Source organism: Coloeus monedula (genome assembly GCF_965178545.1).
Source record: "Coloeus monedula genome assembly, chromosome: 3".
NCBI lineage: Eukaryota > Metazoa > Chordata > Aves > Passeriformes > Corvidae > Coloeus > Coloeus monedula.
In genome coordinates, this window is record NC_138783.1 from 79,638,059 (window position 1) to 79,665,885 (window position 27,827).

At 38.5% G+C, this 27,827-nt stretch overlaps 2 protein-coding genes across 5 annotated transcripts in view; both read right to left on the reverse strand.

Annotated features, from left to right (window-relative positions):
* Positions 1–3,318, reverse strand: part of SLC15A1 (solute carrier family 15 member 1) — a gene marked incomplete at both ends in the record, with an annotated part of 33,025 nt that extends 29,707 nt beyond the window's left edge. The window contains one exon of the mRNA XM_082277827.1: positions 3,235–3,318. Within this exon, the coding sequence (XP_082133953.1) occupies positions 3,235–3,318 (84 nt within the window). The remainder of the gene's footprint in view (positions 1–3,234) is intronic.
* Positions 3,319–17,452: 14,134 nt separating this feature from the next.
* Positions 17,453–27,827, reverse strand: part of DOCK9 (dedicator of cytokinesis 9) — a 116,698-nt gene continuing 106,323 nt past the window's right edge. For all 4 annotated transcript variants that reach the window (XM_082279070.1, XM_082279068.1, XM_082279071.1 and 1 more), the window contains 8 exons: positions 26,694–26,816; positions 26,232–26,345; positions 24,627–24,773; positions 23,591–23,801; positions 22,694–22,884; positions 21,380–21,480; positions 21,063–21,201; positions 17,453–18,664 (listed from right to left, as the gene is read on the reverse strand). In XM_082279070.1, the coding sequence (XP_082135196.1) occupies positions 18,542–18,664; positions 21,063–21,201; positions 21,380–21,480; positions 22,694–22,884; positions 23,591–23,801; positions 24,627–24,773; positions 26,232–26,345; positions 26,694–26,816 (1,149 nt within the window). In that variant the 3' untranslated portion in view covers positions 17,453–18,541. The remainder of the gene's footprint in view (positions 18,665–21,062; positions 21,202–21,379; positions 21,481–22,693; positions 22,885–23,590; positions 23,802–24,626; positions 24,774–26,231; positions 26,346–26,693; positions 26,817–27,827) is intronic.

Genomic DNA, 27,827 nt, shown 5'->3' on the forward strand with positions numbered 1-27,827 from the left:
CTCTGGTCCCAAAACATATGGATTTGCTTCTTCAGGAGATTTCTGAACCAGACCAGGGACATGCAGAGAAAGAGGTTTCTACCAACCCAGCCTGCCAGCCCAGCTCAGCAGCATTTCACAAGCAATTGTCTTCAGAAAAAGGAAAAGAGTTCATGGGCTACGGCCCAGAAGGGACTTGGCTTCTCTGGCATGTCTTTATGTACACACACTGAACGTGTGGGTGGAGAGTAAAGCAGGGGACTGGGAACTAGAGCAGAGGCTTGTGCCTAAATAAAGTAAATAAGTGAACTGTATTTACCTGGAGCTGCCCCAGACTGATGGCAGAAGTCCTGTGCCGGTGACAACATGCAAAGTTAACCAATATGGCAGATATAGACCTAATGAGTTAATGGTAAACAATACATTGTGAAGTCACTCCTGCCAAGATGTGGGTTTGTTCCTTTTATTTTTGCCGAAAACATAACCTGTGGTTGATAACTACGATTGTTTTGTTTCCCCTTCATTTACTCTGATAACATTGTTTCCTTGGTAGAGCCAAATTTACTCCTTGTCCACTTCCTCTTTATATTCATCTCCATCATGACAACACCTTTGCTGCTGTTTCCTTCCATCGGTTTTCCCCTTGGGGAATCTGAAGGGGATCTTTTGTCCAAAGCCTGGATTTAATAGGGAACCTTGGTTCTGGAAACGCAGGTCTGTATGGAAATCAGCCTTAGCTGACAGTTGCAAGGAGGCATTAAATATCTTCCCTTTGGACTGAGAGATGTGACCACCCCTTCCAGCCCTGAAAGGCCTTTGTGGATCCAGCCTTCAGCCTGAGCCTTTGTACCACAGGCACGTGTTGCGCCTTCGTGACGCATCAGGCACGAGACGAGGAGAACAAAAACACATGCAGTAATCCCAGTTTTGGTGCCGATTTACGGTCAGATGTTGTGCAACCCATCTCTGGAGCTGGGAGATTCTCCCTGCCAAGGAAGGGCACTCCCAGCAGGTATGTGGGGTAGACAAGTAGGAGTGTTAGCATAAGTATTAAGGGCAGCTAGCAAGGTAAGTAGGGCAGAACAAAAGAGCTCCTGATTCAAAACCTTTACATATTCCTTTCTACTACAGACAAACACTTGTTTCTACCCTTGAAGTATGTCACTGTATTCAACAAAAAATATAGTAACAAGGGCATGAGTATCCTGCACCATTCTAGGATTCAAGCCTTTCACTGGGTGGTGAAAGCATTTTTTATTCTGAATTATGTACCTCTGCTTTTCTTCATGTTAGATTTGAATTTGCCTGGCACACAGCATCACCCTCTCTTACCTAAGGCAGTGCAAGGATGCTGAATGTTGTTCAAAGCACCTTGAAATCACCCAATCACCTCTTCAATAGTTTTTTTCTTTGTACTGCCACATTGCTATTCTCCTGAAACTTTAGATCTGTGCTGTGAAGCCTGACATTTTTGATTTTTAGTTTCTCATTGCATTGTGTCTGCTGAAGTTTCACTACTAGTATGTTTTTAGCCAAGCTGTGGTCTTCTTTTTTTCTTAAGGACAGCACACGAGAATGCCAGCAGCACAGCAGCTGCTAGGGCTGGCTGGATTATCCTGTCAGTTTATGCAATCAACCCTACAACATGAGTCATGTTGACTGGACCACGCAAGTACAAGTGTCATCTCTTGACCAATCTGTGTTTTGACTCAAGCAGATGTTAAAAGACCAGAGTTAAAGTGACACAATGTTTAGGAACTGATGTGAGATTTGTATTTAACTCGTGAAGATATTTAAAGGATTATTTTTAAGTGATGCACCCAACACACACATGCACACACACACACACCCCACCCCTGAATAAATCATCTTACAAGATTTCAAGGAAAAACATCCTAACATCTTTTGACTTTGTACATCCTTTTTGGGGTGGGTGAGGCAGCACTGGTATACAAAGCATACCTGATTTCAGCTGGCATCAATGTCCACAGTGGAAATAACATATTTTGAGTTCAGGTAACAGGACAAGATCATATAATTTTCTAGAGATGCATTTTCCAGTGTTGAAATTCTGCAGCTGGAGACCAAGAGCTCATACTGTCTACCTGTTGAAGCCCTGTTAGAAGTTTGCAGATGGACTCATTCCTGCTGAAATGGATTTTCATGTTATTTACACAGTCATATTTTCACCACAGGTTAAAAAGCTTCCTTCTTTCCACTACCCAGAGCTGTCCTGTGTATTGCTCAGATCTAAATGAAAACTTTAACAGCAGTATCTGATATAATTTAGTGTGCAACTGGATTTCAACAGATTAATTTATCTCGCTGCTCTCTCGTGAAGTCTCTACAAAGCCAATTTTTGTATTTCATCTTAGAAATCTTGATCAGTTTTGTTGCTATTGAAAGATCAAAGCATCCAGTGCTCAATTGGATTAATTCACCTGCACACTGTGGTACCCCTGAGGGCTTCTCTGCCTCTCTACTTCTCTTTGGTCTTTTCTAGTAGCACCTCTAACCTTCTCTAAGTAGTCTCCAAATTTTTGTAATACTTCTCCAAACAAGCAAAAAGATGTGTTATTATTGATCTATGCAGTTATATACTGTTGGGGTTTTAGGAGTTCTCCTTTTTTTTTTCTCTTAAGGAATTTTCTGCCATATGTGTTGCTAGGAGACAATAATGACCTGATACTTAAGAGAGACAAAAGAAGTGGCCACAGCTCAGGGGAGGGGTTCAGCTGGCTACTCTCTTTACCTGGGGTTTCTCCTGTAGGGCAGAGATACCGGAGATTTAGACTGCGAAAACGGGGTTGGGTGCAGCTCTTGTTCTCTCAGTGTTCGGAAGGGAGAGAGCCTGTGGTCGCTGTGGGGAGAATTCGTCACTACTGCGGGGTTCCGTCTCCTGCTGCCTTTCTTCTACCATGAGTAGAGCCCTGCTCGTAAGAGTGGCCATTGCACTGGGACTTTATTAAAACTCTACCTCACCAAAAGAAAGGACCCTTGCCATCTGTTCAGGTGCCTCAGGTGAAAAGACTGGGACCCGGGACCCTGACCCCTGACCCCGTCCCGGAGGGCGTGCTTCCCCAGCTGCACGCGGCAGCTGCTGTGGAGGAGCCCGGCTGCCACTGCCCAGCTCCGCTGCTTTCTGCCGCTGCCTCAGGCTTTTTTTGCTGCACTCTAACCCATACCCCCTGCCTGCCGGGATACCCTGTGGCCCCTGCTACAGCTGCGGAGTTTTTGCTACCTCTTGCTTGCTACCCCGGGTGAGCTTGCCCTGCTGTTCCAGCCACTGCTCCGAGGTTCCTGCTGCAGCACATCTTCACCACGTAGCCTGTCCGCCATTACCGCGCGAGGGAGGACACGCCTGACTTCGCGCCACAGCGCCCCCTGCAGGCGCCGGCAACCATCGCACCTGCCCTGCCCGGCCGGGAGCCACCGGCGCCCCTGCCGGCCGTGAGCGGAGCTGCACCCCACGGGAAAGGGCCCGACAGCCGAGAGAGGCTGGCGCTGGGTTCCTGGGTCTGTTTGTTGTTGCTGCCATAGTTATTGTTGTTTGTTTAACTTGTTCTACATCCTAGTAAAGAACTGTTCTTCTTTTTCCCATATCTTCGCCTGAAAGCCCCTTAATTCCAAAATTATAACAATTCGGAGGGAAGGGGGTCATATTTTCCATTCCAAGGGAGGCTCCTGCCTTCGTTAGCAGACACCTGTCTTTCAAACCAAGACATATACTTATTTTCTTTGTTCTTGACACTCCTGAGCAACTGATTCCCAATCAGCACCACAACACAATCCAGTTATTTTGTTCTGTCAGCTTCTAGAACAAGGAGGTCTTCTTACTTTCTCACACTTGAAAAGCCCAGGATCTGCTATTACTTAGCAGGAATGTAAACAAATCTAATAGGTCAACCCAATTTCCTATTAAGAGGGTGGGAGATTTTGAAAAGAAAGAAAAAAAAATAAAAGAAACCCCAAACCTCAACAACAGAAATCCAACCAACAACAGCTTTTTCCTTCTTGCAAAGGCATCTGAGTAAAATGCATTCAGTACAAAGGTTATAATATGACCGTACATAAACCACTTAAAATTACATAATGTATTTCATAAACTGAAACTGCAGCACATAAATAATCTACTTGTCAGCATAACATATTGCTAGGTCACTTGCTGCTTCCCTCAACAAAAAAAACTTTTTCAAGGAACAGGAAACTGTCTTCCAAGAGGAATCAGAGAGAAGAGAAGCAACATATTCCCATTGAGCAATGCTGTTATGCAGAATTACAGGGAACATACTTAATGACAGGGAAATAGTTTTTTAGGAAATCATTACAAATTTGACCATGAAGGTTAATACTTTTTCTAAAGATGAAGTGAATTGTGCTAGTTTTAGGTATTTCAGCAATTGGGTTTTTTCCTTGGCAACCCAGTTGTAAGGGCCAAAGATTACCAACAGCCTTTTCAGCTTCTGCCTACAAATAACTTTGTAAATACAGTCAGATTAATCCACTTCTTAGGCTGAAAACATTGGAGTGTGAATTTTGGAGGAAACTCCACAGATACTTGAACACTTCCCATAAGAATATTTTCATGTCAGGACAAAAGCAAAGTCTGGGATCTTACTGAGTGCTGCACAAAATGTTTGGACTTCTTCCCACTCAGGCTACACCTGCTGTTTAAATACACCCAACCATTTCTTTCTTTAAAGCACATGTTTATTCATATGTGTTGAAACATATTCCCTTTCTCAGAAGCATCTCATGGAGATACCAACAAACAAATGATTGTCTATGGCCTTGTAGCACATTCCTCATCAAAAAAGTAGCACCAGCAACACAGAAATTGTAGTCCTGTAATGAAAATTACTGCAATTCTGGTGCTGAAAGCTATCCTGAAAAGAGTGAGCAGAGACACTTTTTGGCAGCTCAGTCGGGAAACATCTATTTTCAGACGTTTTAAAGAACCCTAATCCTGGCAGATGGGTTCCTTTCCACCAGTTGGTCTTTTTATTTTTGTTTCTCCCTCCTCCTCTCATAAGATTGAAAATCAAATTGCCATCTCTCTCTTTCTGCCTAAAATCCTTTTGCTGAGGGAAGGATGCAACGGGAAGGAGAATAAAGGATATAACATGACTTGCTCTTGCAGTTTCCTCTTCTTAGAATCGTAGAATCTACCTGTCTTTTAAATACCTCCAGGGATGGTGACTCAACCACTTCCCTGGGGAGCTTGTTCCAATGTTTTACAGCCCTTTCAGTGATGAAATTTTTCCTAATATCCACTCTAAACCTTCCCTGTTGCCACTTGAGACCCTTTCCTCCTGTCACCTGTTACCTGGGAGAAGAGACCTCCCCCCACGTTGCTACAACCTCCTCTCAGGTAGTTGTAGAAAGTGAGAAGGTTTCCCCTGAGCCTTCTTTTCTCCAGGCTAAATAATCCCTCCACTCATCATGGGATGTAGGTTTCAGACTCTTCACCAGCTCTGTTGCCCTTCTCTGGAGGCACTCCAGCACCTCAATATCTTTACTGTAGCAAGAGACACAAAATTGAGCACAGGATTCTTCTGGTAAGCATGGTGGCTACGTATGGAGAGGGTAATGATCACAAAACCTACCACTATTTTTATAGTAGTTTTAATGTTTAAAAATAATATGCTGCCTAATCAAAGGTTATATCTTGTTCCATATATTGATCAAGACTTAATTTTCACTGCTTTCTGAGCTGTAAAAGTTTGCAGAGTGTGTAGTTATTTTTTGACTTTGTATTTTTATAAATGAACAAGTTTTGCAGAAAGAGCTGTTATTAATCAGACAGTAACAGGCCTAATGGGTTGAAAACAGGGGTTCAGAACTCAAAGCTTTGCTATTTCTTTCTTTGCTATTGACACACTGACTCTTCAGTGAATTGTCTAAACTTCTCCATCTGTAAAAACAGAACAGTTACAAATCTTTGCAAATATTAATCAGATTCTCACACTTAACATTTTTACTTCTATACCCCAAAAAGCCTATATAATATGATGATACCTTTCTAAAGTTCTAAAGCATTCTAAAATACCAAGTCTGCTTATAATGAGGTCATGGAGTTGTCCCATTGTAAATCTTGTGATCCCACACACATGCTACATGAAAAGCTTGTAAAATAAAGATTTCAAATTGCTCAGCCTAGCCAACAGATACACTACATATGCAGGAAACATTTTCTATAATAGAAGCAGTCCATAATGCAAAAGCAGTGCAATCTTTCCCTATAATCTATACTGAAAAGCAAAAGAAAAAACAAAAGAGGGGAAGGGCATGCAAGCAGAATTAATTGCTCTATTTTTTGTTTGTTTGGAAACGGATGCAGAACAGATTAGCCTGCAATGTAGTGCATTCTTCCATAAACAAGCAATTACATTTGGTCAAAAGCAAAGCTGTTTAAAATACCCCTAGCTAGTTATAGGTAAAAGCTCAGAAAAAAGTAGCCTAAAATGGATGGGCTTGTTATTATGGAAAGGCTTTAAGACCCTTAAACATTTTAGAAATAGGTTGTAAAATCATTTTCCAGAGAGCAAACTTCTGAAATTGCTTGAACTAGAGTGGCTGAGAACTGTTACTTTGTGTATCAGAAGTTAATCCAGGCTTATCCATCCAAAACTGCCAAAGCTTCAGATGAAACAAGTACTAGAATAGGGCCCACGTTTTTCTCTTTCAATACTGGAGTTAAAAACTTTTAACTTACGTATTTAAGCTTGCATATTGCTACTAGAAACCAATGCTTTATTAATAGCAGTTTCGAGGACATCTAAAAATTCTTTTTAACTAATATAATATTGATCAGAAGTGCTGTCTTTACCAAGTCCTGCTACTGCTGCAGCAATACCTCTCTTTTGCTTATGGTAAAAAATCAAGTATGTTCAAGCAGAAATTATTTATCTGCATTCTCTCCACAAGAACAGAAATGCCTTTTTCATTACAGTGTACATATTGAATTGTGTTTTACTTCCTGATTTCCTTTCTGATAAAATCACATTGCTTGTCTATTACCACCTCTCTATTACTTATTGGTGTGTCCCAAAAAGAAGTATCCACCTTAAGCCTCATATTGAAAAAGATAGATTTTATTCTGGTTTTGAGAACATTTCTAAAAAGTGGATGAGAAAACCTGGTCAAAGAACAAAGTACCATCCTCTTGCTCCCATATCCATTCACTTACAGTTCCTGGAGACAAGGAGTGGTTCCTGCATCCTACTAAAATAACTTCTTATTCCGTCTGTTATGAGATAAAACAAACTTCTAACAATGCCTCTCAGCCATAGTTGGTTTTGGTAATATTCACACTGAACTTCTCCTTTATGGTTCACTTGGCAACAGCTGATGCTGGGTATGTGCCTGAGGCTTGAAATACTCCATCCAATAACCCTTGATGAGCTCCTCTGAAGTACAACAAACCTTTCCAGAAAAAAAGTGTTACATTGCACTCAGCTGAGACCACAGATGTTTTTCATAGGGCAAATATTGCCTACTACAGAAAACCCCCAGTTTGTTCAAAAAGCTTGTGCAGAGATGGACGCTGTCCCACCAAAGATCCTCACTAACATCCCCAATTTGCTGCATGGGGTTATTAATAAGCAGGAAGACAGATTTGTGGTGCAAAATGCCCATGTTCAGAATGGATTGAAGTGAGCTTTAGGACACCATTGTAGTACAAGTGCACAGTTCAAAGTATTTGTTTCTGGCTCACCTTAAACATGATGAGCTGAACCATGACATATCAAGAACATGTTCTGTTTGGTGCTGACCATAACTATTGTTTGAAGATCTCTGCTGCTGACACGTGCTTTGAAAGAGGAGCTGAACACAGCGAAGGACTTTGGCTAAATAGTTTATCCACAAGGAAGAAAACCACCCGTTTTTTCCCCCGGAACAATGGCACCAGATCTGAAAAGAATAAAAAATGGCCAAAGAGGAGTGTTCAGAGACTGGGCCTTGCAGATGGACTGGTGAGGAGGAAGACCAGTGGACTTTATCTAAAGGAAGCTGATACCGACAGAACCAAAAATACTTCAGCAGCCAGGCTGCTGAAAATGAGCTGGCCCAAAAGTCAGGTGGAAAGGTCAGTCCAGGCAGAAGAGCACACTGTACCTGACTTATCTTTTCCCTTCTCATGATTAAACATGTATTTTTCACTCCTGCTGTTATGCAATGCAGCTATACATTATGAAACCATTGCCACATCCTCCTAACAGGTGCTACCACATTTTGTATCAGGGTGAAGTTGGAGTCATATTAATTGTGTTTTAAATTATTGGTGATAGAGAGGTGCCATTTAACCTTCATTGTAGTACCTCACTGTTTTGGTTTTTTTTAACAACAGATTGACATATTTGGTAACCACAACAGACAGAAGGAACAGAGATGATAAACTGCACCTGATCTTTTATGTAGTGTTTCAGTTCTCCTAGCAAAGAGGTTTTAAAGAATTAAGGTTTCAGTAAGGGAGAAGCCAGGCCTGAGACAAGGTCAGGAAGCTGGATGATCCCTCTTATCATCCTTGTGGGTCTCGGTCTCTTCCAACTCAAAATATTCTGTGATAGTAAGATGCTAATATTTATTGCCAATAAATAAATAAATAAAATATGTATCAGTTATTTTTTAATATAGGACCTGAAAAATGGTCCTGATGACCACTGTATATATAAATTGCATGCAATACATAAAAAAAGGAAAGAACAATTTAGTGCAGGTTTTGGGCAGGAATTTGTAAACTTCAATGGCAATATAACACATCCTGCTAGGATAGGAGGGAGATCTGTTCATGTCTTTATTTACATATAGTGATAGGATTAGCTTAGGATAGAGCCAAGCTGATACATATTAGTCTTAACTGAAAGGAATAAAAATTAATTAAAATATACAAGATAAATGGATTAAGCAAATGGTGTTGAAACAGGCTGAATTGAAATGCTTCCTATCAATATTTAGCTGTTTGACAAATAACTCCAACGTAATATCATGCGTATGTGACTTGCAATTTGTTAGAAGGGGGGAAAAAAGCCAAAATGAAAGACTTGCAAGCTGCAGGAGGACCACACCTCAATAAGCAGCTTTTACAAATAAAGAAGACATCAAAGTATACTGCAAATTTTGTCACATGCTTATTAATTTAAATGAGCTCAGTTTGCAGCACAGCCCCAGTCAGATATCTGGAAGTTGAGCCAGAAGAAGAACAGCTACAAGAACTTGCAGCCATTCCCAGGACACCATTAAATGGCTATATGAAGTTTGAACAGTTTCAAAATGACAAATCAGGACACAAGACACATCATGGGTGAAATTCAGTTGAGGAATTCCAGCTTCTAAGAACTTCAACCCAGGACTTTGTTGCTTTTGACAGGATCAAACAAAATCCAACTTTCATGCTGCATGGACCAAATGACATACCTGTCTTGTAGAAGCTGATAAATACTACCCAAAACTGAGATAAAGTTTCTCATTGCTACCTGAAAGGTGGAGGCCAAGAAAAGGAACAAGACTGAAGTTGTAGATCATTCATGCAAGACCCTGTTCTCTCAAAGAAGCATCCCAGAAATTCTTTTGTTTATAAATTTCAAATCACTTCAAACACTAGAAATATTAGGATGTAGTTGCCTGGAAACTGCTTCAGGAGTGCTTGTGGTACGAGTTTCTGCTGTGATTGATGCCTGGCTGAAATCTGGCTGCTGAACACAAGTCTTGTGATCAGTACTAATGTGCTGTCCTGAGTTAAAACCCAGTCAACAAGAAGACCACGTTCTAAAATCATCATGTTACAGACTGCATTCCTCTGCTTTTCCAGAACATTGTTATAAAAAAGCCATGAAACAGAACAGGTTAACAGTAACTAACATTAGCTCATAACAGCTAATGATACCAGGATTTCAAGTTTTGGTTTTAGCATTTAGACCTAAGAGAGACCATTAGCTCTGAACCTCAGGTTAACTATATCAGAAATAAAATTGTAATTAAGCAACACTGCACCAAGACCTTTGGAATTCAGCACCACTGATAGTGCTTAATGGAGTTGTTGATAGGGATTAAGAATCTGATTCGAACTTCTAATCTGATTTTGCCTCGCTGCAGTATCCCATCTCAGTTATGGCTTCCTTAATCAAAATAAAAAAAGCCTTGCAGCACTCTCTAGTCACTTAGAAAAATCTGGTTTTGTGTTGTAAACTCCTCAGATTTTAACTCGGCAAGTTGAAATGCTGTCCCCCAGATCTCCTACCATATATTCCTTGAATTTGGATTTTTGTGGCTTTTATATAAATTCTTCAGTACAACATTTTAAAACCTCAGCCCCAGTGTCCACCCAGTACCAGAGTCATTTAACTGTTTTCACAGGTTCTGTAGGACAAGATAAAACTACCACAACACATTCTGTTTAGATCCACTTGCTGCAGTAATTCTCTTTGCCACAGAATTACATTAGGAGTTTGTTTATGGGAAGCTCCATGTTCAGAAGATTCCTTAAAACCATTTCACTGGTGCTGTTTTCCAAGACATAACGTGTGTATTTAATTTCTTTGCCTGCTGCTAGAAGCATGACTTTGTAGGTGATAACACTAGCCATAGACACTAGCATATTCTTGTTTAAAGGTATGGTGCAATTAAAACAGGAGAGACTGACCTTTGTTTTCATGCAATTTAAATAGGCTGGGTTTTTCCACATTTGTTTCTGGAATACCAGTGAAAATGTTGAATAGTACCACTGTGACACCAATGTGTTTGGAAGTCTCGTAGAAAGAGTCCATCAATGGTCTCTAAAAGCATTTGCCAGGCTGCACTTCAACATTTGGACACAGTTCTATTATAAAGGCCCTCCCAGGTCACACTGCTCCAGGGAGCTGAAACAGAGACATTAAGAATGGTTTGAATGAAATCAGAGTGAGAATTATTTATGTGAAAGCATGAGCAGCAGCACAGTTGGAAGGAGCAGCAGGAATTGATAACTGAGGACATGACTAACAGCAATTAAACCAGTAAATGCTGAGGAATGTGCTGTTTACATCAAGACCAGGAGGTCTGAGCTCTGATAAGGCCATGGCAGGATGACTTGTCAGCAGAAGACCTGAGGTCTGATAGCAGGAGGATGGCAGCAGGGCTCCAGCACAGTGCGTGCCCGCTGCTTGCTATCCCAGCACAGAAAAAGGCCATAAAGCTACAGAAATGAGGAAACACACACAGGTAGCAACCCTCCCTACAACTTATGGGTGATGAGGTAAGCAAGGTTATGATGGAGCGTCACACTGTACTAGCTGAAGGATACAAATACCTGCGTGGCTCTGGTATTTGTATCTGGTATTTAACCCTGGCAGGCAGCACAGCCCCACACAGGCACGTGTTCATCTCCCTCCCCATGGAGTAGGGGAGGGAACTAAAAGGGCAAAAGTGTAATAACTTGTGGGGTTGAGATAAACATAATTCAGCAAATGAAACAAAAACCCAAATCACCACCATGCCCCCTGCAAACAAGCAAGCAAAAAAACAAAATGAAAAAAAAAAAAGCTAAAAGAAGTCAAGCAAAGATAAAAAACCTCAACTCAAGAAAAGTGTTGCCAACAGCCTAATTGCTCATCAGTGACAGATGCCCAGCCAGTCCCCAAGCAACTGCTGCTCTGGCCAACCTCCCTCCCCTCCAGGTTAATTCCTGTGCTCAATGCCATATGATGTGGAATGTCCCTATGGTCAGTTGGGATCAGCTGTCGTGGCTGTATCCCCTCCTCCCAACTCCTTGTGCACCCCCAGCCTGCTCCCTGGTGGAGTGAGAGGCAGAAAAGGCCTTGACTCTGTGCAAGCACTGCTCAGCAACAGCTAAAACACCCCTGAGTTATCAACACTGTGTCCGGCACAAATCAAAACCAGCCCCATACCAGCTACTGCTAAGAAAATTATCTCCATGCCAGCCCAAACCAGCACAATGAACAAGTTTTCCACTGCCAAGGAAGAACCCCAAAGACATGGCACGTACTCAAGGGTCACCACTCCTTTTCTCCCATGGGGACCTCCAGCCTGCCTGGAGTGGCTGCTTTGACATTGGCTTCTTGGTGCTTGTGAGCATGGGGGTGCGAAAATACAGCTGGCTGAAATCTGTGAGATTTGACATGAGTGACTGAAATTGGTTGTGCTTAAAATAAATACCAACTTCCCTTTCCTTCTCGCCTTGAGTTGAATTTTGTCACAATAATTTCATCCTGCATCTTTTTCTATAAGCATATTTTACTATTGGCTGAGTCACTTTCAAACCCTGCAGGTGTGCAAGGCAAGTCAATCCTCCAGTTCTGAGCACACATTTTAACTACACAGCTCTTCACCAACACATTGCTGCCTCGTGCTTTACCAGCTGGTGCATTCCTTCATTTCTGTTTCAGTTCCTACATCCTGAAATTATCAGTATCTCCAAAACAGATAACAAACCATTTTAGCATAGGGTATCACCGCCCCTATTCTATCTTTCTCAAGTAAATAAGTAAAAAAAAAAAAAAAAAAAATCACAGTCATAAAATTTGTCTAGGCACATTCAAATCTTCTTTTCCAAGGCTTTATTGTGTATTGTGCATGTATTTTTATAGTCTCCTAGCACACTGTGATGAGCAAATATTCAGCTGTTTCAAATTATGGATGCAGAATAAGGATCCAACACTGCTGACAATGAGAGAAAAAAGCTTTAAGCAATCTGAAAAAAACCCTTCAACAGGATGTTGTTGATGAAGAGAGATTTTCTTTTCTGTCACAGGCCTTTTAAAAGTCTAAATAGTTTCTAAATTCTTCCATCTCATTACACCAATTATAAAAGGCATTGGTCCCCTTAGTGCCTTGTTATTGATTACTGTGGGTAACGTGGCTACTAAAGCTTCACTAAATGAAACACAGCTCTGGGCTTGTCCCTGCTCAAGCAACATTCACAGAGTTCTGAGAGTTATGGAATGACCAATGAATTGCACAGTTTTGCTGAACTAAGGTCCTTTTCTTAAAGTCACCTGTATGTCCTTGGGAACTCCTTATCTCTCATTTTTACAGTCCATGCCACTGAAAAAACTCCAGATAACTTACCAGCTCTATCAGAAGTTTCACTTCTATCTTGGTGCCAATAATGTTGACTGGAGCAAAATAATGCAGTCACTCTTTTTTCAGATTTCTTCCAGGCTTCAGAATTCTTTCTTTTTTTCCCCAAACATTAAATGCTAACTCAAGTTTACTTATTCAGTGGCTACCAGCATTTTCTTGTATTTTGTCTGGTAACTGCTCTAGACCCGTACAAATCTGCTTTTTCTCATACACTTGGAAAAAATCTGATGTGTTACTTTAATTAATTTGAAAATTACATTTCTGTGAAGCTGCTTAAACCTTATACCAATTCTTGAAATATTAAATTGAAACAAAAACTAATTTAAAAGAATATTTATCTTGGGAGATGAGCATGTTCTGAAGACCTCAGCTGTAGTTCTGCCATATATGTTCACAATTTTCATGTTCCCCATCTTAATTTGTCACATCAAACTTCCACATTTTTGGGAGTCAGATATCACAGTGACAAACATAAACAGATTATACACCACTAGCTACAAAAACCACTATCCCAAAAAGCTACACTTGGTGTTCAAGTATCTGGTGTCAATGAATTTTACAGGGCAGAGAGAGACATAAAAAAAAAAAGAGATGTTCTAAGGATTCACAGTGAAAGATTATTTACTTAAATCCCTTCAGCCTCCTCTTTTTGCCTTTCCAGGTAATCTTTAATAGCACAATCCAAACCGCAAAACAGAACCATGCAGCTAGAAAAACTTTCAGCGCTTTTTCATCATTTACAACATGTAGCAGTTAAACAAGGTGTAGCATTCCCAAGGCATTTTACTAATATCAATCACACCCTGTTTTTGCAGAAAAAAAATAAGTTGGAAATTTTGCATAGAGAGAAGAAATGATAAAATTCCTCCTTAAGCAGAAAATGCCAGAAACACCCCCCCCTAATATCTACTACAGTTAACATGAAAGGGATATACTGCCTAGCCTCTAGATATAATTTAAATTAATTTTTTGTGTCTAGACCAAAAGATACTTAGAGTATAAATGGCTTTTAAATAACTTATTATATATTCACTAAAACACTTAAGAAAGGAAAAAACCACCATCAAAATATTTTAAAGATGTTAAAATGGTCACTTCCACAAATATCATAAAAAAAATTGAAGTTTGTCATTATCTGCCAAAGCTTTCAGTTTTTTCTTCCCTCAAGAAACCCCAGGACTTCTAGTCTGAGCACAATTAACTACATAATTTTTCAGTCCATGAAAAACCACTGAACAGCAGTCTTCACAAACTTTAACAGCTAACTTTCATAACAGACAGCTACTCAGATGTCTACTTCGTACTGAAGTCTTCTCATAAGGAAATCAAAGATAAAAGAAACTGGGTGTAAGGAAAAACCTTGCCTGACTTACTAGACCAGATGTTTTCATTAAGATCCAGGTCTGTCTAAACACACTGCTTTATTTGAGATGATTCCATTTACTTAAATACCATTTAGAAAATATTTGTAACATTTTCATTAGGTGTAATTTACTGCTTACCATGTCCATCCTCAGACTCAACTGCAAAGACCCCCATGACCTATTACAAGTCGCTGTTGTGTATGTAACTGTGGCAACAGTGAAACAGAGCACGCTCAGCACCTTGAAAAAAGATTTTTGAAGCGTATTGAATCGGAGAGGTTGAGTTTCACTTGTCCCTACACCTCCTCATCTTTACTGTCCTTAAGCCCAACGTGCCCCCTCATTCCTGCGGCTTGGCTTCCTGTTCCCTGCAGTGCATGACAGGCTGTGTCAGCACAGACTAATGCAGTCGAGTGGAGGGGTCTCTGCTTTAGACAGTGTCTGTTCATATGTCCTCAGATCCACAGAGCCTCTCTTCCCTTCGAGGTTCCCAAACAGTGCTTGGTAGCCAAATGTCAGCCCTGGCAGGGTGCTAAGTTATGTTTCTGCCATAGCCAGGGGATCCTTTTTTTGCAAATGTTTCATCACTTCAAGATCCTGCACTTGTTCAGTGGTGAAGTCCTGGACTGTCGGAGGTGACAATCCTTGTCACCTGCCCATATTCTCCCACTTGCTACCCATGACCAAACTGCCTTGGGACACACCCCTACATGACATTCTTGAATTAACCTTAGAAAAAGCTGGAAAAATATATTTGAAACATGCCAGCAGGAATATTTTAGTCACCAGAGGGTATTCAAGATACTGAAGAGTTATTGTAAAAAGGGAGAAAACGTCTACCCCACAGGAAAAGAAGAGGAAGGTGCCATTCTTTTTTCATCCACCAATTGGTTTTTGGAAGAGAAAAGGGAAAATGTGTAATTGCTCATTGTCTTCATGAGATGGTTCCCAAAGTGCAGGGAAGGCAACAATGCAGGGCCCAAATACCAGATTAGGTTTAAGGCCAATGCTTGTCATAGTTCTCCCAGGCAAAACACAACCAAATGATACACTGCAAATTTGGCCTTTAACAAGCTCTCAAATTTGATGTACAGCAAAAAAAAATAGGGAGCATGGCAGTGATTAGATAAACCAATGCTGTGAACAAGTAAATCAACACTATGACCAACAACTGTCAAACAGATAATAATTATCAGTTCCTTCTGCAACATGCTGTGGTCAAAGCTGTTATCTCAAACCCTTCAAGCCTGACACTGGGTGCCAAAACAGGACTGTTTTGATTTAACTTCACCCAGCTGCTCACTCACTCCTCTGCAGCAGGATAGGGGACAGAATCAGAAGGGTAAAAGTGAGAACATTTGTGGGTCCAGATACAGTTTAATATGTAAAAAAACAAACAAAAAAAACCCCAAGAAAAATAAATTATGCAAAACACCCTCAATTGCTTGCCAGCAGCTGACCAATGCCCAGCCAGTCCCTGAGCAAGTGCTGCTCAGGCAAACTTTCTCTGCAGTTTTTATTGCTGCGCATGACACCATATGATGCTGGACATCCCTGTGGTCAGTTGGGGTCAGCTGTCCTGGCAGTGTCTCCTCCCAGCTCCTTGTGCATTCCCAACCTGCTCCCTGGTTGGGTTATGAGAGGTAGAAAAGATCTGGACTCTGCAAGCTCAGCAACAGCTAAAACATCCCCAAGTTATCAATACCGTTTGCAGCACAAATCAAAAACACAGCCCCATACCAGCTACTGTGACGAAAATAAACTCTAATCAAAAACCTGCAGAGATCCCAAGTCTTTATAAATAAATTAACCCATATTGGATACTTAATTTACGTGTTACAGAAGTAACAACAGAGAAGGGAAGCTGGTACAGAAGGAATTATTCAGGAGGGAAATGCCCACATTTACTATCTTAGCATATATAAAGCCAAAACAGCAGAGGGTGTGTTCCCTCATATAAATGTATCACATGAGATTACGCCTACAGACACTTTGTTTATAGAGTTGAATATGTGTTAATCATTAATGATTTAACCCTGTGTAAACCTACAGCAATGTTTTGTCAACTACAGTTTGCTGTTTTTCATAGGCAAAGTTTCAGCAAAACAGTTACACATGTATTTGATGTGCCTGTATATACACACACAGAGACACAGATAAACATTCAATTCTGAATACATACTACATTTATAGGTTAGTTATCAGATATGCCTTCATCCAATTGAGGTCTCTGTGCCAAAGGGAAACTGTCAGTTCCGTTCCCAGAAAAAATGAGGCAACTGAAAGAAGCCATCGTGATGTACACAATGTCTACTAATACATGGATACAGAAGTCTTCCCAAATGGCAAAACAGCTTTAGGATATATTCTCCCAATAATGAAATACATTTTGAGGTAGGTGTTCCTACACCCATTTTCACAGATGAACAAAAGTGTGAAGCATTTAGGGCCGAGGAGAAGAAAAGGGTCTGCCTCTTACAGCGTTACCAGTTCACTGTCTCGAAGTGTATGATTTTTTTCCTTTTCAGGTAAAAGTATTTTAAACGACCACAAATTTTGTTTCAGAAACATAATTAGAAAAAGCAGAGTATATCCAGCATTTCCCTGCCAGGATTGAGCTGCTTTAGAAAAAACCTTTGATGAGTAATGGCAACATATGTGTTTCACGCTATGCTACAGAAAATGACAGTAAACCTCATGTCACAAGGAAAAGATCATTTCTACTGCCATGTGATGAAAAGTTTTGAAGACCTCCTAATATTAACTGTTCTAGTGAATAACAACCTGTAGTTACAGTAACATGGTACTTGAGCCAAAAGTGAGTGACTCTAAAGTGATGTCTTAACTAATGGTTTAATTCCCTTTATTGACAGGGAATATGAAATAAGCCCTACAAGTGTCTGCATCTCATCTCATATGCAGGATGCCAAAAGCCTTTTTTTATCAAGTTCTCATTTTTCCCAAATGTCAGGGATAAATCTAAACAAAAAAACGCAGCACACAGTGAGAAAAGTATCTACCTTTTTCCTTTTAATATAGATGTAGTACAGAATGTTTAATTACAGCAGGACAGTGCTTCCAGTTAAATAAAATTAAAAACCTTTATTTCCCCCAAATATAAAATTACTAAATTAATGTCTTAAAAGAATAAGAATATGGAAAAAGCTTTAAATTATACCACCATTTACCACAGTAACCATGATTACCAATTACATACTCCATTGCTTTGGCAAAAAAGGTTTATCTTTTAATAACTGCATATAAACCTAACATAGCAAAGACTGTATACATCTTTATATTGCACTTATTTATATACAGGGATAAATGAACTGTAAAGTCTGCATATACTTGGAATGAGCAAATTTTCAAAATAAACTGAAAGCAGAATGATAAGAGCTGGTATGAATATTAAAAAAATGCTTAGAAATGTAATACATTTATGTACAGACTGTATGGACTGTATTAACAAACAATATGTACATAACAATTTACTACTATTGATATTTTAGTGTAACTCAGTGTTCATTAATACAGACCTTTGGTTGTATTTAGTTGTTTAGTAAGATCTAAGCTCGCATACCTCCAAAATGCAACAAGGTATAAAATAAAGCACAACAATTTGCCAAATGGTACAAAAACTACTATTGTCAGTTCCATTAAACCCCAAAAACTAGTGTCTCTGTCTAGCCCCAAAATAGTTCTTGTACTTGGAATCTCTATGTGCCATACACAAAAAGAACACCTGAATGTTACATATCTGCAAAATTACATCCCACGACACTTTTTTTGTAATGTGCAATTCATTTTAATAATACTTTCTAATGAAAAACAGAAGCTAACTTCAACTTGATAATTTTCCAACACGCACTTCTGCAATGACATTGTGAACACCTTTAAATTTTACCAGCAAGGTTAAAAAATATATATGTGTGCCTCCCTTACTCTAAAAGACTATTATTACCAGTAACTGCTACTTGCTAAGTGTGCTCAGACATTCGCATGAACTACGCAGTTTGCATGTGCCCAACATTTAGCTTCAAGGTCATCCTGAGTTTGCACACAATGAAGCAAATCCACAAACTTTAAAAGAAACAAACATACTTCCCTTTACAAAACAATCATGCAACTGAAGAAGAACTGGGCATCCCATGAACTGTTGTGCTTGTCGGCGTTCCACTTATGGCGTTGAAAATGTGTAGCGAGTTGGGCATGACACTGGCCTTTTCTTCCACCGGAGTAATCTTAAAGGGAAAGACATGTATTTACCAAAATGTTACAAAATGACACAGGCACGTCTAAAACAAATAACCAATTTCATGGTGTGCTGCTTGTCAACTCAACCTCCCAGTACTTTTTCAACTGCACAAAACTTTTGATGACGGTTACTCTTTTCAGCCACCTTCTCCTAGATTTAGAAGTTACTTCCCCAATATCAGTCTCCTAACTTAGATATTACACTGTCCTCTGTAGAGGACAGCTGGACAGTTTCTCTCATTCCTCCTGTTAACTTTCAAAAGGAGTTTAATAGTGACAACAAGCTCACTTTTTGCCTTTTTTGGTTTTCCTTGTTTGACTTAGACGTATGATTTGAGCATTTCTTACAAAAAGCTATCGAAGCACCGAAAAGACTTCGTTCTTACCAGCTATAAGCAAATCTATGCTAAAACTAAAAATACCATAAAAAAAGGAATTATATAAAGATTAGACAAACTAAGAGAACCGAAGTAGAGAAAACTAATTACCATCCCATCTGATCATATTGGCAAGCAGCAGAGGAGAAAAAAAGAAAAATCTGTTAAGGTTCTTTTATGCATTTTTAAAATTACAAATTTTTTGCAGTTGTTAAGACTTTGCAGTGTTACATTACAGCTAATAGTTTATTCAGTGAGGCAAAGCTCTTTTTTCCCAAAACAGCAATAGGCAGACACATAAAGGTATGAAGACCTTCATGGTTCTAAGCCTTTAGGGAAGTTATCAGTCTAACTGAAAAAAAAAAAAACCCAAAGCAAAAAAAAGCAATACCGCCACCAACATTGCATGTTTTAATTATGTACTACTAATTACATTTCTATAAAAAGAACACAGTGGTAGGCTAATAGTACATATTAATGCAGTCAGTGCTGTACTTTCATATTCCGTTCACAGTATCTTATGGATATCATTTTTTTGTCTAAATGTAAACCAAGAGAAGAAGGTGCAATGTAATTTACTCGTGATGTTACAGGACATGTTTTTTCTTATCACCAATCTTTGCAAACTCACATACTTCAGCATTTTTTAAACATCTAAATCTTGCACTAAGCTCAAAGTATTTTTTCTTGTGTACAAATTTTCATTATATTCTTTTACTTTTTCCTGTGCCAGGGAATGCTAATCTTGCATATATCATTAAATTCTTTGACCCAAACACTTGCCTTTCCTTTCTAAAGGGGTATTCTCTATAGCTGTCTAATTCTCTCATGTACCTTGTTCATCTCAATCAGCTTTCCAATCAGTTATCCTCCATTCTAAACCCTTCTCTGTTTATCAATAAATCACATTGAAATATAATCAAACTGTCCCACTTTTGTTAGCTAAGCAAACTCTTTTTCTGTTCCACAAATCTTTCAAAACTGTTTTCTTCTACTACTGTTTTTTATTAAAATATCACATCCAACCACATAATTCTGGAAAAATTTTATCACTTCCTGTAAACTTTGGTTCACAATGTTCCCTATTGATGGTGCTAAAAGAGAGTTAGTTTTGTCATAAGCTCCTCTCTGTGACAGGATATCAAAATAGAAGAAGGAAAATAAAGCCAATGTGCTTCATCATAGTTATATCATATCACAGAGCTACTCAGAACACAGTACCTGAAAAACCACAACAGGAAATAATGGAAAGCAACAAAGCGTGTGAACTTTCAACAAGTGGCATTTTTTAATAGAAAAAAGTTGCCATAAAAGTTTTGGATACCATCCAAGCAAGGGTAGAATAAAGGCAAATCTCTCTTAAGAATTATGAGCCATTCTCTGGTTCTGGAAAAAAATTATACAAGTAACAGTGGATGAAAGGAGCCTGAAGTGATGAATACAATGAATAAAAATGTCAAGAAGGCAGGGATCGAGCACCAAACTTCAGCTCTTCCTGTCCTCCTGGAAATAATATCTTTGCCTTTGAAGTCAGAAGACAATTCTACTATGGAACCCAGATGCAAGGGTTGAGTGGTACACCTCACTCCACAAAAATTCTGGTTTTCCTTCCCCCATATTTCTACCTCATCAGTATTGGACTTCCCTCAAGAAAATAGACTGGAATACCTCTTGAAAGATGCTTAATTCTTTGTTGCAAAAGCAATTATTTATACCTCCAAAATCAAACAAGAAAGGGCTAAGCTTGCAGATCATATTTATTTATTTCATTACATTTGTTTTGTCTTTATTGTTGTCTTCCTTGCCTAAGAAAAACCAGGCTGGTGCCACGAAAATACACAAACAAAAAAAATTGAAGGACCACAATATCGTGACAGACTTATAATCTGATAGAAAGAAAAAAAAGAAACAATCCTTTGTGTAAAGCATTACATACATTTTCCCTATTGTTTTCACATTACAGTTACATTCTGAATGATGGTATGTATAACTTAATTTCAGCACATACTTGTTCATGCATTATTTCAGAAAGCTCTTTTGCCATTTCTCTGTAGTTGGCCTTCATTTCTTCTTGATATTCCAACTGATCTTCCTTTATCAGTCGTTCATTTATACCCAGAGCATGCCCACAGGCTTCAACAAATTGCCTGATTTAGAGAAAATAAGGAAGTTCTCAAACAGAAATCCAAAAGATTGATTTAAAATGTTAGCTTAAAGTATGTTTTTAATGAATCATAACACTTTAAATGTTAGAAGTTTCAAAAGGTCCATTTTTATCTTCCCTCTCCCCCATCCCCAAGAAATCCCAAACCCTCCACACCATACCTAAAAACCTCCTTTAGTAGCTTTACTTTATTGTCTGGATATCTTTTGGTGTTAGTGTCATCTAAGAAAGCTCTTGCATATGCTAATGGACCAGCATTAACCTAAAAACAACAAGATTAAAAAAATAGTCAGATATCTGACATAATATCTTAGCAATAACAGGTGCTACAGGTGTCTATTGGATTTGATTTAATAAGAATACATTGATTTAAAAAAAGCTGGACTTACAAAACAAGAAAACTGCTAGAGCTGGAACATAAGAGCAGGAGTTATGAGTTATGAGCAGGAGTTCCACTGCTATGAACCCGTCCTGGCACAAAGAAACCACTTTGGTGACGTTGCAAGGTAACTGCAGATACTTCCAATCTGTCATCTTGGTTTATGAAATTAGGGTGGCATAATGAGCTAAACCTACTACTGTTTGGTCTGCCTATTTATTGAAAACAGTTTTCCAAGCTGAGAATTCTGCAACAATCTGCAGAAGTTTAATTGTGCTCTTATGGCAGCTACAGGAGAAGTGAATTCAGTGACTTCTGACTCATCCTTACTCTTCCTCCATATTATCAATATGAGCCTCTCCCTTCTCACCCCAAATACTAGCTTGACAACTTGCTGATTCTGGAACCTTGGTTTGGTTTTCTTCCCTTTTCTGCTGAATGTGACAACTATTCATTTCAGATGACTGTGTTAACAGCTCTTTTGTTTCGAATTAGTTTAAAATAATAGAGCAGCACTTTTGTCACTGCATTTTGAAGATCCTTACCATATTGACTTGTACTTGCTACACTTGCTTCAGGTACCCTGTTTTGGTGAATCTGATGGCTTCTCTATACATTCCAGTTCTTGACTGCCTTAGGCAAAAAGACATTTTGGACACAGGGATTTTCTACTATCACCTTCCTCCTGTGTATTATCAGTCACTCTTTGTCTCCATAGGGTTCTTACAAAAATGTGCTGTGGGCCTACTGTGCCCTACTGTGGGCAGACCTACAGCTAGGCAAAATATGCTAATTTATCCTCATGTTCATTCATTATCTTTTAGCAGTTTCAGCTTTACACCAAAACCTGGTGGGGCTCAGAACACAACAGATTCCAGAGATGAATCTTAATTCTTTCATATAACTGTCTCTGATCAGTTGTTTATATGAAATACTTTTATTGCTTTTCCTATTCAGGAAGTAACTGCAGACAGTGTGTATATTTCTAACTTAGGACACTCTTGAACATACAGAATAGAAGCTAATTATAAAATGCTACTTATATAATTTTTCAAAGACAGAAGCAAATTAAACAGCTGTATGGCAAAGGTCTTACCTGAACACTAACACTTCCCTGTAGCTTTAGCTGCAATTTGATCATATCTACTTCAGCTGAAGAGCAAAGCTGCCTAAGCTCTGCAACTTTTTTACTCATTTCATCAATGGCTACTTCAATTGGGTTTAAATCAGTGTGGTGCTGGTACATCACTGGAATGCGCTTTTTCACATATGGGAAACAATGTATAGCTGTGGAAAGAAACAAGTTTAATATAGTTAGGCAAAGATTTTCTAATAAGCTGTGCTTTGAGAGAATCTTATGCTAAAATCTCATTTTGATGTAATTAATTGCCCAATTTAATAACTTACATAATTAGAAATACTGCCAAATAGGGAAACAGAACACTGAAATGTAAATATGCACAGGTTTACATGCATTACAGCAAAGAAAGATTGTTGTAATTACTATTACTAATACCCATCAGGAAATAAACCACTGGAACTTAATTCATTTGAGAACTGTAAAAAGAATTGCTTTTCATTCACACATCCCAAGGAAGAGAAGAATCAAAAAGAGCAAAGCTGCATTTTCTATTTCCTCACAAGTACTGGCTATGGACAACTAAAATTATAAACTCACTTATTTGTTTTTACAACGATATTAATACAGAAACTCACATTTAACAGAGAAAAAACACAAAAGTCCTTTTCTAAGAAAAAGGAAAGCCAGACTCCAGATTCAGAATTCTGGAAGCTTAAGGAAAAAGATAATAATTTTGAGGATTCCCCACAGAAGAAACAAATCTGAAAAACCTAATTATGGCCAAAAATACGAAAAGGATTTTAGCTGATAGCTATGAAGGACTTAATTAGATGAAATAGAAAAACCCATACAGACCATAATTAGACCACTTGAACTAATGCTTGCAGTCAAAGCATTCCATTCCATCAGTACCTGTCAAAATAGTCCGTCGCTTACACTGTTCTTCTACTCCTCCTTGTCTCTTACCACCTTGAGTGAAAGGCATCTCAAACATAAAGCGACGAATGTTATGAGTCCTTTCAAAATCTGTTTTTCTCTCCTGCAATTCTTTTTCTTCAAAGTATGGAATTACATGTGTAACTTGAATATATGCATATTTTGAATCTAAATCCTTAGGATTTACCTTAAAAACAGGACAAAAAAAAAAAAAATCAAATAGCTACATTGTGAATAAAGTGGATCTAACAGTAGTCACATGACTTCCAGAAATTAAATTTGGTCTCTTAACCTCCGAATTACTGAAAACATGGGAAATGTTCATGCTTTCACAGGGGTTACCTGTATTCAGTTTTTAGCAATTAGGAAGAAAGACAACTAGATGCATTTCAGCATGTTGTGGATTTTTTTTGTTAGTCTTGGTTTGTTTGGGTTTTGGTGTTTTTTTTAAACTGCCTGTGATGACGAAACCCAACCCTTGCATCAAGTTCTCCTCTCTGTTTAAAGTTCCAATATTGAAATGCCCACCATTGCTGCACTTCAAGGCCAAAAAGCACAGAAATTTTTGAATCAAGGATTCAAAAGGATCCTTATCAAGGAACAAAAAGAGCATGAAATTATAGTAAGAGGAAATCACCATAATGTCTAAGGGTGAAGAAAAAATTATCATAAAGTCTAAGGCTGACGTGTGGAAAAGGGAAGAACTTCCAAAGAATGACAGTGCATGCATAGCAGGAAATATAGCTAAAGTTAACACAGAGTATGATCATAATCCAAATTTGTTCTAAGATACAATCATTGTTTTGAGAGGTAACACTACAGAAATTAAGCTTTTTGGCTGTTCTAAAAGGCATATTTAGTAGGAGATAATATTCCTCTCATGCCTTTCAAACAGGAGAGTTTTTAGACACAGATGCTTGTGTGCCAAATGAGTAACAGACAGTGATCCCATGGTCAAGTGAACTAGGCAGAGCAATATATTAGGATTTTTTAGAGAAAATAAAGATCATACTTTGCCAGAATCCTGAATCATTTTGACATTTTCAGCTCCAAATTTGTCAGAGTAGAGTTTTTGGAGTCTTTGGGAAATTTCTGAAAGAGGCGTGAGTTTAGGCTCTTTGTAGATGTATTCTTTTCCATCTTCATCCTCAAAGAAACCCTGTAAAAAATTGGAGAACAAACGATACTAAGATGGACATAATGTGTGTGGTTCAAAGGAAATATAAACATTTAACATTAGTATTCAAGCAAACATAAATAGACAGAAATTAAAATCTAAGTAAAAAGGTTTCCTAAGAGAATAAAAAACAACAGAAAAATGTAATTCTCTACTACAACATGAGTGAAAGATAATGGAAACATAGAGTTTAAATTTTAAAAAGTTTGTAGCAATTCTATGGTGTGCCAAGCCTTTGAGATAAATTTCCTTCACTTTTATTTAAAAGTGAACTTGCAGCACTGTTTCACTTGCCAAAACTGATGGTCTTGCCCAACAGAACTACCCGATTCACAAGTGACTATTTTGGCAAAAGTTTACATAAAACTAATCTGAAAATTTTCCTTAGGTAGTAATAAAAAATTAATTCTGTAAAACAAAATTTAATTATGCAAAGATCTTAATTTTATGATGTACTTTTGGTATGTACTTCTTTATTTTATTACACATAGCATTTTAAAACCACAACTAAATGCTCAATACATGGAAAGTGAAACAGTTCTTTGGTTTAAAACAACAAGCCATGTTGAGTTCATGTTTGAAACCAGAAAATAAATATTTTTGTCGTAAACGAAACAGACAAAATAGAAAAGCACAACATATCATGTATAAACACAGGCTAGATTGACAAAAATACCCACACCAAACTAAGGTGAAATGCAGCAGTTTGTACTGCATTGCTTGCTTTGTAAGCAGTTACTGTAATTACCTCAACATCTGTTTCACTGTCTGTAAACTGGTATTGCTATAAAGTCATAAAAGACAACAGAATACATGTAAAGTTATACTGCTCAGAGTATTACAATTCTCCATGCTCAGCTGAACAATTAAGCAACTGGGCTATGCATGTAGAGAGTGTATTACTTGATACTGCGTGATACCATAGGGATACAGAGGCATTCTAGACATGTACCAGAGGATGTGAAGCTGCCAATACACAGCCAGAACTTTGGTCTGAAGCATGCAATACTGATGCATAGAAAAGAGTGATCCGTTCTCTAAATGGAGCTTGATGTTACTTTTTGACTTGCAATGGCTATTAATGCATACCCATCTAAGAAGCAGCCTTGCAAACCACACTGTAGCACTACAGACATTAAGTCAATACATTGCTAAGAACTGACATTACAGAAAACTTACCGCTGCCTTAAGGTAGTAAACAAAAAAAAGAAAAAGGGAAAAAGGCAAAAAATTTACTGAGGAAAATAATACGAATTTTACTGGAATTGATAAATGTTTTAAAATAAATTACTGGTGGCGTTTCTTTATTTCATACAGAACACATTCCTTGTGCTTTTTATGTCACGGTATCAATACAGATGATGAAAGAGTAAACCTTGTAAAATAAACTCAGGTTTTTCTTACTGCATAAAGCAGAGAGTGAAAGTAAGTAACACTCACTTGTCCAAAGAATGCTACCCTGAAATAAGTTCCCAGCAGCCTCTTGCCTGTATGCATAACTTCTGTAACTTTACTGTATGCTCGATGAAGGGTGTCATACAAGTGAGCAAGCCTCTAAAGGTAAAAGAAAACAATAATGAGGGAGAAGAGCAAAGCAGAACTTTCCTATCTAAAAATAACAAATAATGCTCTTGTAGCCAGTAACAACTGAAAACATTCTTTTATTGAATGGTAGTATTAGGTTTAGCACTTGTATCAGGATGACAATATGTAAGACTAATTTTTAATAATTTATATTTAAAGAAAAAAATGTATTTAAAATTAAAACAAAAATTTCAACACATCCAAATTTGAGTTACTATTTTAATACTCTTATTATGTGATATCCTATGTGTCATGCAGTTAGACTTGAAAATTCAGGATATTTTTCTTGCTCAAATCTACTTTTGATGAATTAAGTACCTCAAAGTCCCTCCGTTTTTCATAAATGGGAATTATAAGTTTATATATGTCAGCAATGAGTTCATAGCGTTCTGCCTTCCAGAGTCCATCAGCACACTGCTCCAGCAATTCCATCAGCACATCCTAGATTTGGATACACATTTGAAAATGTAGAAAAATTAGTACCCATAAAAAGCACAGCAAATAATTCTACCACAGTTCTTACCAGTGAAAAGGGAAATCTTGCCTCAAATCAGAATTATCTACATGTAGTAATTTAAGTTATTGTGGCAAAAATTGCTAAAAGGAAGTAAAATAACACAGAATGGTCTGAGTGCTCACACATACCCTTTGTATTTACCACAAACAGCATGTTTCTTTTAGATATTCTTGGGAGTTCCTGAGACCTGCTTCTACCATTCTTGCATTGCAGTAGTGAAGGCAGAAGCTGGAAAAAACTCCCTTCATGCTTAGAAGCTACTCTATTCCACCTCCTTCTTCCCTCTAGTAGCAGACTAAGTCAGCATAAAGACATCACTAAGAAAATCAACTTTTAACACTGAGAGCAGAGAGACTAAAAAATGATACCCTTATCCATGTGCTGCAACAGACCTTAAAACATTTTCTCCTTTCCCCCGGTCATTTATGGGGCTGTACAGACTCCCCAGTATCTCCATCCTCAGCAGCCAAGTGCTGACAACTGACAGAGCAGTGTCACTGCTGGACCACAAGGGCTGTCCACAAACACTTTTATGACACAAGTCTCAATTCAGACACCAGAGGGCATCCAGATGTAGCAAAGAAGTAAAATTTTGTTTACAAAAGGAAAAGAACATAAAGAGCAGAAGCTTCAAGTAGGAGAGCTATGGAGCAAAAGAGCACAACATTTCTGAGCCCCCTGTCTCAATGCTTATCCATTCTCATGGGAGAAGTTCTTTTCTCTATGTGCAATCAGTTTCCCTTGACACCTGTGAGAATGGCCTCTTGCTCTTTAATGGTGTTCTTCTTGGAAAAGTCTGATTCTTCTACTAACCAGTTTAGGAGCTGGACTTTTTCCAGTTTGCTGATACCTGTCTTGAATTTTGGGGGTCAGTACTGGACACAAGGTTAGAGATGGGGCTCCACAAACAAATGAGAAGTTAGAAGGGGAAAACC